This window comes from Necator americanus, chromosome IV, assembly GCF_031761385.1.
Source record: "Necator americanus strain Aroian chromosome IV, whole genome shotgun sequence".
Classification (NCBI taxonomy): domain Eukaryota; kingdom Metazoa; phylum Nematoda; class Chromadorea; order Rhabditida; family Ancylostomatidae; genus Necator; species Necator americanus.
Genome location: NC_087374.1, coordinates 12,832,599 through 12,844,480, shown reverse-complemented (window position 1 = coordinate 12,844,480; position 11,882 = coordinate 12,832,599). Strand labels below are relative to the sequence as shown.

At 40.1% G+C, this 11,882-nt stretch overlaps 2 protein-coding genes across 3 annotated transcripts; one reads left to right on the top strand and one right to left on the bottom strand.

The window, feature by feature from the left end:
* Positions 1 to 1,378: 1,378 nt before the first annotated feature.
* RB195_001100 (uncharacterized protein) lies at positions 1,379 to 4,031 on the bottom strand (the record flags this gene model as incomplete). Of its 2 annotated transcripts, none has more annotated exons than XM_064197711.1 (2): positions 1,379 to 1,470; positions 3,899 to 4,031. In XM_064197711.1, the coding sequence occupies 2 exons, from the start codon at positions 4,029 to 4,031 to the stop codon at positions 1,379 to 1,381; spliced, it is 225 nt and encodes a 74-aa protein (XP_064053592.1). The 2 variants fall into 2 exon arrangements, with proteins under 2 accessions (XP_064053592.1, XP_064053593.1); XM_064197712.1 differs by lacking the exon at positions 1,379 to 1,470 and adding an exon at positions 3,727 to 3,839.
* RB195_001101 (uncharacterized protein) lies at positions 2,508 to 3,549 on the top strand (the record flags this gene model as incomplete). Its single annotated transcript, XM_064197713.1, has 2 exons — positions 2,508 to 2,742; positions 2,870 to 3,549. The coding sequence occupies 2 exons, from the start codon at positions 2,508 to 2,510 to the stop codon at positions 3,547 to 3,549; spliced, it is 915 nt and encodes a 304-aa protein (XP_064053594.1).
* Positions 4,032 to 11,882: the final 7,851 nt, after the last annotated feature.

Sequence of the window (11,882 nt, the reverse complement as noted above, 5' to 3'; positions counted from 1 at the left end):
TAAATCTAATAGGTGTTCAATTTTTGTCGAAATCCATGAATGTAATCTACGTGGAACAGGAATAGTATGGAATGATTAAATCGATACCAGCGATGAATAGATAAATGAATGAAAACGAAGCTCGAAAGCATTAAGTTTTGTTTGATAACATTTTCTCACGCAAAGGAAGATATTAACACGAAAATCCTTCATTTCGAAAATCCTCTTACGAATAGTAGGAGGAAGGACTTTTTTTGAATGAAAATCAATTGGGAGTTCAATTCAGTTCCTTGTATTTGATTGGAATCTTTCGACTGCATCTCCAATCAATTTGTTCGGTATAAAAATGGAAAGTAATCAAGAAGCGAAGCTTTTGTTCGATGAGGTTTTGCTATCTTCTGGTAGGACTGATGAGCTCATTTTCAAAATATTTTCCATCAAAAAACTGTATGTACCGAATCAGTGAATATCATTAAGCGTGGAGACAATAGAAGTGTCCCGAATTTAACGTGTAAGCGTTGCAGTGCAGAAAATTTGAAGAGGAAAAAACCAAGAGCAGAAAGGGCAACCTATTAGCGAGAGCCATGCTATAGCGCTGCTTTTAAATAGCTAATTGTGTTTGAATTAAGCCACAAAGATATGGATAGGGAACAGATATAAAATTAGAGGCTTCATAAAATCGTTTATCAGGAAAAGCAGTCGAAGAGACATGTAATCATGAGAAGGTGTAATTTGTTGCAGCGCATCCCTGGCAGTGCCATTCAAAAAAGAAAACCAACGGCAAAAAAGACGAAGAAACAACGAAAACGTTTGAAGACTTTCTGGAATTTCAAACTAATCTCTTCAGTAGCACAGCTACACGAATGCGTATTTTAAATTAAGAACAAAAAAAAAACAGAGATAAAACGGAGTGAAAGTGCCCAATAACTTCTAAATGTGACTTTTTTTTAAAATCGCCTCTATTACGATTACGTTCATTTAAACCTCAAACGCAGTTTCGAGCCATAAGAAAAGGAAAATAATTTCTTTGCAGTTCCTTTAGAAAAGCTGCGAAAAAAATATCTGAAAATAAAGTATGTATCACAGTAATGTATTCATGCCAAAACATAATGTCATAAAAACAAAGAAAAAAAACCCCAAACTCGTCCCAGAAAACTAGGTGGAGTGAAATAAATTTAGACTATCATGTAATTTTACTGGCTTTCACCAGAATAACTAATAACACTAACAAGGAAGAATTTAAAGGACGACGAAAAAAACGTAAGAAAAAAATATGCGAAGAAAAAAGGAAGGTTTCGTTTGAGAGGAACACTGTATTTTACTAGAAATAAGCGACAGAATAATTCTCTTCCACGTTTTTTTAAATAAAATTATTCTACGATCGATTCTTCAGTGGTTGTCATGTAGCAACACTGTCATTGTGATCCAGTCTAGGCATGGAAGTTGAAGGGCGGAAAGTCAGAGTGTACGCTTTCATTGATCCACCTATAGCTGGAAAATATAGTATTAAAAAGTTACTTTTATTACTTTGAGATGTATCGACCCAGTCCCACAACTACGCAAAAGATAAGGTAGAAAAAACATTCTGGGAATGCATTAGAGGGGAACACTTATTCGGAGGATAACGTTTCCGAATGAAATTCTAGCGCGCAACGCTAAAAAAATGCTAACGCTAGGATGTCAATGGAGAAATCCTAAGAGTTCTGAAGAAAGTAGGTGTTATTGAAGCAGTTCTAAGAATCCGAGTGGTAGACATTTCAAGATACGAGTAATGAGATACATGGCCTGTTATTTTTCGTCTATGATCGTTCAGGTGTCAACAGCCATTTATTTAAAGACCAACAGAAAATAGAATAACTGATGATTGCCTCACCGCTATATTAGGCTCTTCGAAATGTGATGAGGACGCAACTAATTGAGCGAGATAATGGTTTACGATGAAAAACAGCAGCTGAGATCGGTCAGTGTCTCGAACACAACGATATCACTGTTATCTCATTTTAAACGACAGCCGGTAGGTAGAAAAAGAAGAGCGAAGAACCTATTCGTTTCTTATATGTTTCTTCAGGAACTCCAACTCTTTTAAAGGCGTCACCCCATGAATCTGGGGTGGTTAGGGTTTAAGGTGGGTTATGCCTATACGGCGTGGTAGATTGTGGGGAAGAGGGTGATTTCCCACAATTCTTCCCTGCATCAGTGGAAACGAACGACTCCGGACGAGATGACGCGAGCCACTGAATGCCGTGTATGATACTGGAGAAGAACTGATCTTAGGAACATGCGATGTCGTCTAACACCAGCTTTGACAATCTTCGTTTTATGCTCCAACATCAAACTACGAAGAAGAAGAAGTCGAAACTTTCTATATGGACTTAGAAAAGTTCTACAGAAAAGAGCACACTTTCTGCAAGGTCATTGTTGATGATTTTAACGCCGAGAGTGGCCCCAGAAGAACGCCTGAAGAACTTTACACCGGGACCCACAGCCTACAATGGAACGAATAGGGGGAGAGGCTCTCCGAGTTCATCATGACGACTAAGACCATCCATGGAAACTCGCAATTTCAGAAGCCCTCCTCTCTACGCTGGACGTGGGAGTCACTCGGTGGAGGTGGAGGTGGAGTCCATACTGAAATTGACCACATCATCGTCAGTAAAAGGTTTTGTCTGACGGATGTCGCTGCTGTGCCAAAGTTTTATACGGGATCGGACCATCGCCTCCTCCGGGAAAGGTTTTCGTTTGCCGAGAAGAGAAAGTCGCAAAGTTCAGATAGCGAAGTCTCACAACTATCACTAACTGGGGTTTGTTCGCCACGCTAGCCGGCTTTTGGGAAGATTCCGCAATGGACAGGATCGACGAGGAAAACGATCGGCTCGTTGAACATCTTCAGGACTGCACGAGGAAAGCTCAGAGTTCTGGAATCACCAAAAGACGCCTGTCTCCGGAAACTCTAGAGCTGATACGTCAGCGTGGAACTGCACGAGCAGCAGGCAACCAGGAACTCACGTCCGAGCTCGCAAGGCTTTGCAGAGAGGCGTTAAAAAAGACCTCAAAGAGAGAAGAGCAGAAGTGTTGGCTGAAGCTGCAGGGGCGGGAAAGAGCATTCGCTACGCAGATCGAAAATTCGCCAATCGAAAGACGAGGATGAGTGCTCTCCGGAACCCAAATGGAACAGCCATAGCATCGAGAAGGGGGATGGAGAAAATCATCTACGACTTCTACTCTGATCGCTTCGACAGCCATGTCCACTTGCCTCCTCACCATCTGAGGGAAGACGGACATGTCATTCCAGAGGTTCTCCCGTCCGAAGTACGGCATGCTATCATGTCGGTAAGAAATCGTACGGCACCCGGTCCCGACAGGATAAGATCTGAACATCTGAAGAATCTTGAGCCAGTTCTCATCAACACTCTGGCGAGATTTATCAGGCGTTACCTGAATACAAGGTCCCCAAACAGTGGAAGACCAGGGAAACCCTCTTGCTGTATAAGAAGGGAGATCCACATGACATCGGGAACTATCGCCCAATTTGCTTACTGTACGTCATCTATAAGCTCTTTACAAGAGTGATACTTAATAAGATTGAAAAAGTTTTGGATGAAGGACAGCCATGCGAGCAAGCAGGGTTCCGAAAGGGATTCAGCACGATTGGCCAAATTCACACTGTTTCGAAACTCACCGAGGTATCGTGAGAGTAGAAAATGCCGCTATGTCTCACCTTTGTCGACTTAAAAAAGGCCTTTTGACTCATGTGAGACAGAAGCGGTCATGGAAGCCTTGGACAACCAGGGTGTCTCTGCTCAGTACATAAAGGTATTTTGAGAGTTGTACAGTAACTCCACGGGAAGAATTTCGCCATTCTACAAGAATATCATCATTGACGTGAAGAGAGAGGTATGACAGGGTGATACAATCTTACCTAAAACAATCACAGCCACCCTCGAAAACGCAATGCGAAAGTTGGAATAGGACGACATGGAGGTGAAGGTAGACGGTCGGCAGCTACACCATTTACGCTTTGCTGTTGACACTGCACTGATAACCTCTAGCATCAGCCAAGCGGAACGAATGCTGACTGAGTTCGACGAAACATGAGGATGCGTCGGTCTTCAGCTGAATCTGCAAAAGAAGATGTCTGTGCGCAACGGATGCCCCATTCACGTCCAACGGAACCAACATATCCGAGTGCACCAACTACTTTTATCCGTGTCGAGAAATAAACATGAAGAACGACCGACCCACGAGCTGGGCAGGAGGAAACATGCGGCTTGGGGAGCGTATAAGAGCATCGAGAATAAGAGTAGTGGAGAAGACCAGGAACACCCGGATCCGTGCTCACCTCTTCAACTTTTGCAAGCAGGAAAAAAACGCGGTGAGCGTCATTGAACGCTAAATCGAAAGAGTGATGCTAGGAGTATCCCGCTTCACGCAATTGAGAGACGGGATTCGAAGTTCTGTCCTACACCAGCGATCGATGATCACAGACGCCGCCGCATTTGCCAAGTTCAGCAAAATAAGGTGGGCGGGACACGTGAAGCGCTTCAACGACAACCGTTGAACCAGAGCCGTGAGCGACTGGGATCCATGTCATATTAAGCGCACTACAGGAAGACCGCCGACCCAATGGTCAGACTTCTTCACAAAGTCTGTCTTTGAAAGAAGAATTCGATGCTCTTCGTGTCCCATGCGAAAGGAGAAACCATTGGGCGACTCTGGCACGGGATCGGGACAAAAAGAAAGATTACTGGCGCCCGCTCGACCAGTTCGAAGAACAACGGGAGTCGAGGTGATCAAGATGATGCCTTTTGTTTACAGCTCGGCTGGTTAGGACACAATTTCGTACACTCATGTGGATCCGCTCTGCAGAAGGCTGCAGAAGGATTAACTGTTGGGAATAACTTCCATCAATTACTTTGGTGAGAGTGAGGAATCGGTAAGTATACCTAAGCTCGGTAATGCTCTTGGATACTATTCATAGATATCTATTGCGTCAAATAAAGCAAGCACAAAGAAATAGATTTAAAATCGGACGTCGTAATAAATGATGTCAGAAACGAGGACATCAGGACAAGAAATAAGAAATTAGAAGAAAAAAAACCCTCAGTTCTGGAACTAAAAAAGGTAACGACAAACATAGTTTTGCGATGGATAAAAGCCAGGTGAGCAAATAAAAATTCTTCAAACAATATTAGAACAACTAAAAAATATGCCTTTTTGATGTTTCTGAAAATTTCCTCTTATTTTCAGAAAAGATGAGAGAGAAGACAGCACGACTGTACTACATTGAGCGCCTAAACCGCGTTATTGCGAGCAAGCCACAAAGCAGTGCATTTGAAGGAAATATATATTTTTTATTCACTTCATCGAGATGAATGTGAATTTGTGGGCGACCACAGAGAATCACATGACCGCGATGACTATCAGCGATGGCTAGCAAGCTCCGCAGCTTTTCTGGGAATATTTGGTGTTAAAATTAACAAAAACTTCGACAGATCCCATAGTAAATACGTTAGAAGGTAGCATGTGACTGAAAAAAGAGCGAGTCAGATTGCAAAGAGTAGTTGTAATTAATCAAGTTTGAGGTTCTGTTTATTTCTCAAATCATGAAATAATAATAATTATAATAATGATAATGATAATAATAATAAATGCTGGAATTCAAAGTAAAAGTGGTATTCTTGAACAAAGTAGCAGTTCAGAAGATCTATGTTCAACACAGTCATCGTTGCATCCAAACGAACGTCTAGGAACTGACGGTCACATCGAAGAAGTAGGAAAAGCACTATGAATATTTTTTACGCACAGCTATCTCGATTCTATTATGAGAAATATTTGCACCCAAACATATGTAGCAGGATTTTGGCCATTAGATCAAATTTTTTTATAAACTTTTATATTCAATGCAATGGCCAAAATTCTGCCATATATATTAAATTTTTAGTGAGGCTGTTCAAGAAAAAAATAATACAAACGTTCATATTCTAAATCGATAAAAAGAAAGCACAGCGGAAAGATCGGCAAAGTATCGGATTTAGCAAGCCGTTTGAATCCCATAATGTTTATATTTATTCGAATAGATTCAATTTGAAAAAGTAAATGAGCATCATACTTTCGAGAATGACCTCAGGAATATGTCTAAAAGAAATAAGATGAAGGATTATAATAGATGACGAGCTCACAAGATTTTAATTAAGTCAAAATTTGATCACTTAGATGTTTCAAGTAAGTCTGTCTTCAAGTTTTAAGCTTAGGTACCAAATTTTTTGAATAAGTGTTGTTTTCAGCTCGTTTTTGGACTATTATGGATTACACATTCATTACAATTTCACCAGTTTCGAAAAATTCGAAGAAGTAGACAAATGTAAAAGAAAACTTGTTGTTCGCTTGTTTGATTTCCACAAAAAGCATGAAGTTTTGTAAAACTTTTGATTTTCACCATAGGGTCCCGCCTTTCTGAAATGTAGAATTTATTATGTTTTAAATTAAAATCCTGGCAAAAGTAATCGGAACTAAACATATGCAGTGGGAATGTTCACGTCATTTGAATATGAATAACACTAAACACAGAGCGCGATGTTGAATTGAACGCGAAACGCGTAGGATGTGCGACGGGCAGCTGTGCAAGCCGCCGAGAGGGGTTTCGACTGGTCGCCGCAGCGGCGGTGGTGGTGGCGGCGGCGGATGAGAAGCAGCAGATACTGCACTAAGCGCGATTACGTGATCTCAACCCTGATTACGTGTGCGACGTCATACGCGGGCGGCACAACACGTCTGCCGCCGTAACGAAGTCCTCATCCACCGAGAAGCGAGAAAAAGCGAGGCGCGCGCCTCAATTTGCCTATGTGTGTCTGTGCGTGTGTATGTGTGTGTCTGTGTTCGAGTGCTTCGGCGGTGGTGGTGGTGATGTCATCCGCCAGGTGACATCAGCCGCTGTAGGACGAACAATGACGCATCCATATACTAGTGAAAAAGTAAAGTATACTGTTAGAAAAAGAATAACTTGAGATAAATGCGAATTTTTTCACGAATTTCTATGCATGTTTGATTTGCAGGACCTCATCTATTTGAGATTGAAATTTCCCATAAAATCTTTCAAAAATTAGCTGGGTTCCTTTTCTTTTCTTAAAGGTTATTCACAACACATGATTCACTATTTTTTCGTCAACGTTTTTCGAATATGCCTTTTCTTAAATATTAGTAAAGCGGGAGTAAAGTAGAGTATAAAGTATCTTATATTATATTTTTATTATATTTATTATACTTATTTTATTATATTATATCTTATGTTAATATATCTTATATCTATATTTTATCTAACTTACTATATAAGAGGTATAAAAGATATTACACATAAAAATAGAACTCTCCAATTTTCCATATGTTTTTCTTCGATGATTTTCCGTCACACTGAAAAATATGTTCCACCTCACTGGATAAAAGGATAAAGGATAAAGTGTCTGGTGTTGATCATTCCTCTTGGGGTGCGTCACCACGTTCACTTTAAAGGCATCACCCCACGAATCTTAGGTGCTGGAGATTTTAGGTGGACTATTCGTATACAGGATGGGAGACTATGGAGAGGGGGATGATTCCGTCCATTTCTTCCTAATTGCCGTAAAAAACGGCCCGGAAGATGCGGCGCCGCACAAGGCTGCTCCAGTCGAACTCCCTGTAGAAAATAGTGCGCCAGAACGCCTGAAGCCGTATCTTCCGGGCCGTTTTTTTACGGCATTTAGGAAGAAATGGACGGAATCACTTTCCTCTCCATAATCTACTATCCCCTATACTCCACCTGAAATCAGTACCACCTCAGATTCGTGAGGTGATGCCTTTAATTTAGAATTGTTTGAGGTTTACGATCGTGTAACTGGTCTATACAATGACTTGCGGGGGCTAGCCGATGTGCCAAGTCAGTGTTTTCATCCTCCCAGACAAGTCTGGTACCAATTTATCGACCTCGGAGGGTTGAAGGGCTTGGTGGGCACTAGGGCGGATTCGAACGCGAAACCTCTAATCGCTACACTTCACCCGCTCCAATAAAAATAACAGCTTTTTCGATAATATAACGATTCGATAACGTCGACACACCACACTGGGTAGGCTATAATAATATGGGTATATTCAAGCTGAATATCTTAATCCTAAAAATGTACTTTTGATTCTAAAAGATCACCGCCACATTGAGTAGTTTTTGATATATCTCTATATGTTAATTTTTTAAAATTATCTAGACATCCATAATTTATTATTATTATTATTATTTCCGAATCTTAAGACCCTATAATAATAATTTGTACCGTCATAATATGAATAATTCGCGCACATATTTGGTTTGTCACATTTTCTATACATATTTCCACTTTATCGCAAATCGTTTACTTTCTGCTTTCTCCATGTTTTCGTAAGCCTATGAATTTTATTTACTCCAAATTTACAATGAATAACTTCGAAGGTTCGAGAGAACATGAAGAGGATGTATGGCGTCAAATAAAATATTGCTAAATTCCGATCGTTAATCTTTGCTTGACAATGAGAGGAAGACGAGGAACTGTGCAAGTTGTGAGGATGCAGACAGTGGAGAAATGTGGGAGAATAAATGACCAGCAGATGCATATATTCGCATATAATATATCTGGACTAAAGCGAACTCATGAGAAATGCTTGACATCTGAAGTAATGTCTTCAATTCCGCTATTATTGATCAGTAATTTATGCGAAAAGTCAAAAAATTTGGTGGAAACGAAAACGTCTACACACGTGTATTTTCTTTGAAAAGGAGAAACTGAGACAATATAATAATATGATAGTAGTATATATAATGCAATAAAATTATGCGTATGCAATAACGATAGTAAATAATTATAATAATATTACAGTAGGCGAAGTAGAAAAGACAAATCGCTTTTCGAAACACAGGCGCATTGCTGTCGAAATCTAGAAGACAAGTCAAGATGATATCGGGAAAAATGACGTTGGTTGGGAGAAGGCACTCAATTGCGCTCTTATTTCTGAGAGGTCTATCTTCTTTTCGTCTTGTAACTTAGCTTACATGTCTTAGATCCTCAAAGAATAATGCTTAGGACTTAGGGCCCCAACTGATTAAAGGCATCACTCCACGAATCTGAGGTGGTAAGGATTTCAGGTGAAGTATTGATATACGGATAGTAGATTATGGAGAGGGGCGATTCCGTCCACTTCTTCCTAATTGCCGTAAAAAACGGCCCAGAAGATACCGCTTCGGGCGTTCTGGCACTATTTTCCACAAGGAGTTCGACTGGAGCGCCCCACCCTTGTGCACGCGCCGCATCTTCCGGGCAGTTTTTTTACGCCAATTAGCAAGAAATGGACGGGATCACCCCCTTCTCCACATTCTACTATCCCGTATACAAATACTCCACTTGAAATCCGTACAACCTCAGATTCGTGGGGTGATTCCTTTAAGTCATCTACTTCCAGAAATAAGGACCCTCCAACCATATTTTACCCATGTTATCTATGCATATACATAATACCACAAACATCTAAAGCACCTTGTTACAGTAATCAATGTATTATAGTACAAGTGCTCCAGTGAAATTAATACAATTTTCAGCCAATCGATGCCAACAATGAGTGAAAACAGAATTAAATAAATGAGTGTTATTCGTATTTGCACAGGTACATGAATTCAAAAATGGATGGGCGGTGTATAACGAACAAAGCGAAGAGGAGGAGGTATTTGGAGGGGGAGGGAGAACACTAGGAACGGGGGGCCGAAACGCGAACACCAGCACCGGCGCTTTCCCTCCCCCGCACAACATTCCCCACGATAGCAACTGGTTTCGCCTGATAAGAACCTCATAAACACACAGCAGCGCTTTGTCAACGAAAAATTCGTGGAAGTGTGGAGGTTTTTGCTGCCGTTGCCGCACTGATGGGAAAGAAAACGTAGGAGTAAATTTCTCGCTGTCAAAAAGGAAGATGTAAGAATGTCTTCCTTAAAAAGTTTTGGTTCGAGATATGCAGGCAAAATAGGGCTTTTTCTTGATAAGGAACTTAAGTTACATATGTGCGTAAGTGACTGTTTTTATTTTTTACCTTTAATTTAGGGACGTACAATATCCGGACGAGGTGGGTTTAAAAAACACTAAAATGTTGGAAATCGAAGAATTAGTCGGATATTTGAAATCGAACAAATCAAATAAAGAAAAAGAGGTTGGGATAACATACACAATCCAATAGGGGCGGGAACGAGATGGAAAGGGGATTTATTTATCTAGGAAAATAGTTGGGACGTTTTCTCGAAACATTCCACAAATTATCTAGAAGCTTATGGTGTGAATGTTCGATTGAATCGAATGAAGTTCGAATATTTTACGGGAATTTCCCAGGCTTGGAATAATCGAGCGCTAGAAAAACTACGAGATCGACGTACGATCTACCAAGTTGGCCAGAATTGGGTTTTAAGCATTGTTAATGAGGAAATGCGTAAATACAAACACTGTGGGTACAACGTTCCGGAAGTCCCCGTTTAGAAAAGGGAATTCTCTAAGTACCTTCTCCATGCGAGAATAGATTTCTAATTATTTTGTTGTCTTCTATAATTTTTGTTATTACACGAAGTTTCGCCATACTTCTTTGCTGCATTTCAGCTGAGTGGATAATTTTCATGCTCAAGGAAGCATTTTAAAGTTTGAGATTTATACTAATAGTGTACAGTGAAGATGAGCAAAGATGATGTTATGGAGAAGTGGAAGGTTCGGAGATCTTGGAAACGATCAGAGTTCGAAAGGCGGATGGCGGCGATATTGTCGACCGCTATCCAGTTCATGCGAAGTTTCTGCTTTTTTTCCGAATGAAAGTCCAAGAGCAAGAGAACATGACCGTGTTGGAAGCCGAATTGAAACTGGTTCGATGATGATTTTTCCTAAAATTGATGCTGATGTCTAGAAAATGTAGTTAGGATCGATAGATTCGCGAAAAAAATTTATGGTTAAGAATTCTTCAGGGACTTTAATAGAGAGGTTCAACTTCGGTTTTAATGATCCCAAATATATGGAGCACCTCCGAGAACTAGAAAAATTTTTGTTACAACGTCTTCTTCCTGTTTATAAACATGCTACGAATCTTAGGAAAAAAGAAAACAAAATACGTATGTAGGCGCTAAATAAAATTCGAGTAGATACTCTGAAAAATGTTCATTCAGAGGCAAACTACCTCTTCTAAAAAACACGATAGATATTCTACATATTCCAAATAACAATTCAAGCAGAACAAATGACGTAAGAAAAGAAAAAGTTTGCTAATGATGGAATGAAGGAGTTTCAGAAAAATGACAGCATTGACTGATACTAAGTTGTTTGGTGTACGTCAAATGATGAATAGAACTCAATGAGATTTTTCCCCTTGAAAAGTACGTTCTCGTGGTAGACGCGAACGTCAGAGATTGACAGAGCACATTCACTGATTTTAGAATTCAATAGGACCGCTGTATTTGAAGAAAAAAAAAAAGAAGTCAATAGCAAAGCATGGGAAAATTAACCGACAGTTATTCTTCTATACTGAGAAATTATGAGTTTCAATTAGAAATGCCAAAATTGTCTCATCGAAGTTTTGAAAGATAGTTAATGCCAGAGGTGAAACTTCCTAGAACACTAATTATAAAAGTACGAAAACTTCTTAAAGAAACGTTTTCACTACCAGTCTCTTACTCTATCGACTATCAGGAGCGCTTACAGTATTTGTTACCTTTTTTGCACTTTTCTAGACCTTTTATTCAGCATAGCATCCATTACGCAGCACCATGAACAGATCAAATTTTCTGGAACTGCCTCCCCGTATTTCTGGAAAATTCGGTGATGTATTTTGATAGTTGGCCTGATATCCAATTAACTTGATGCTCGCACAATAAGACATCCTGCTAC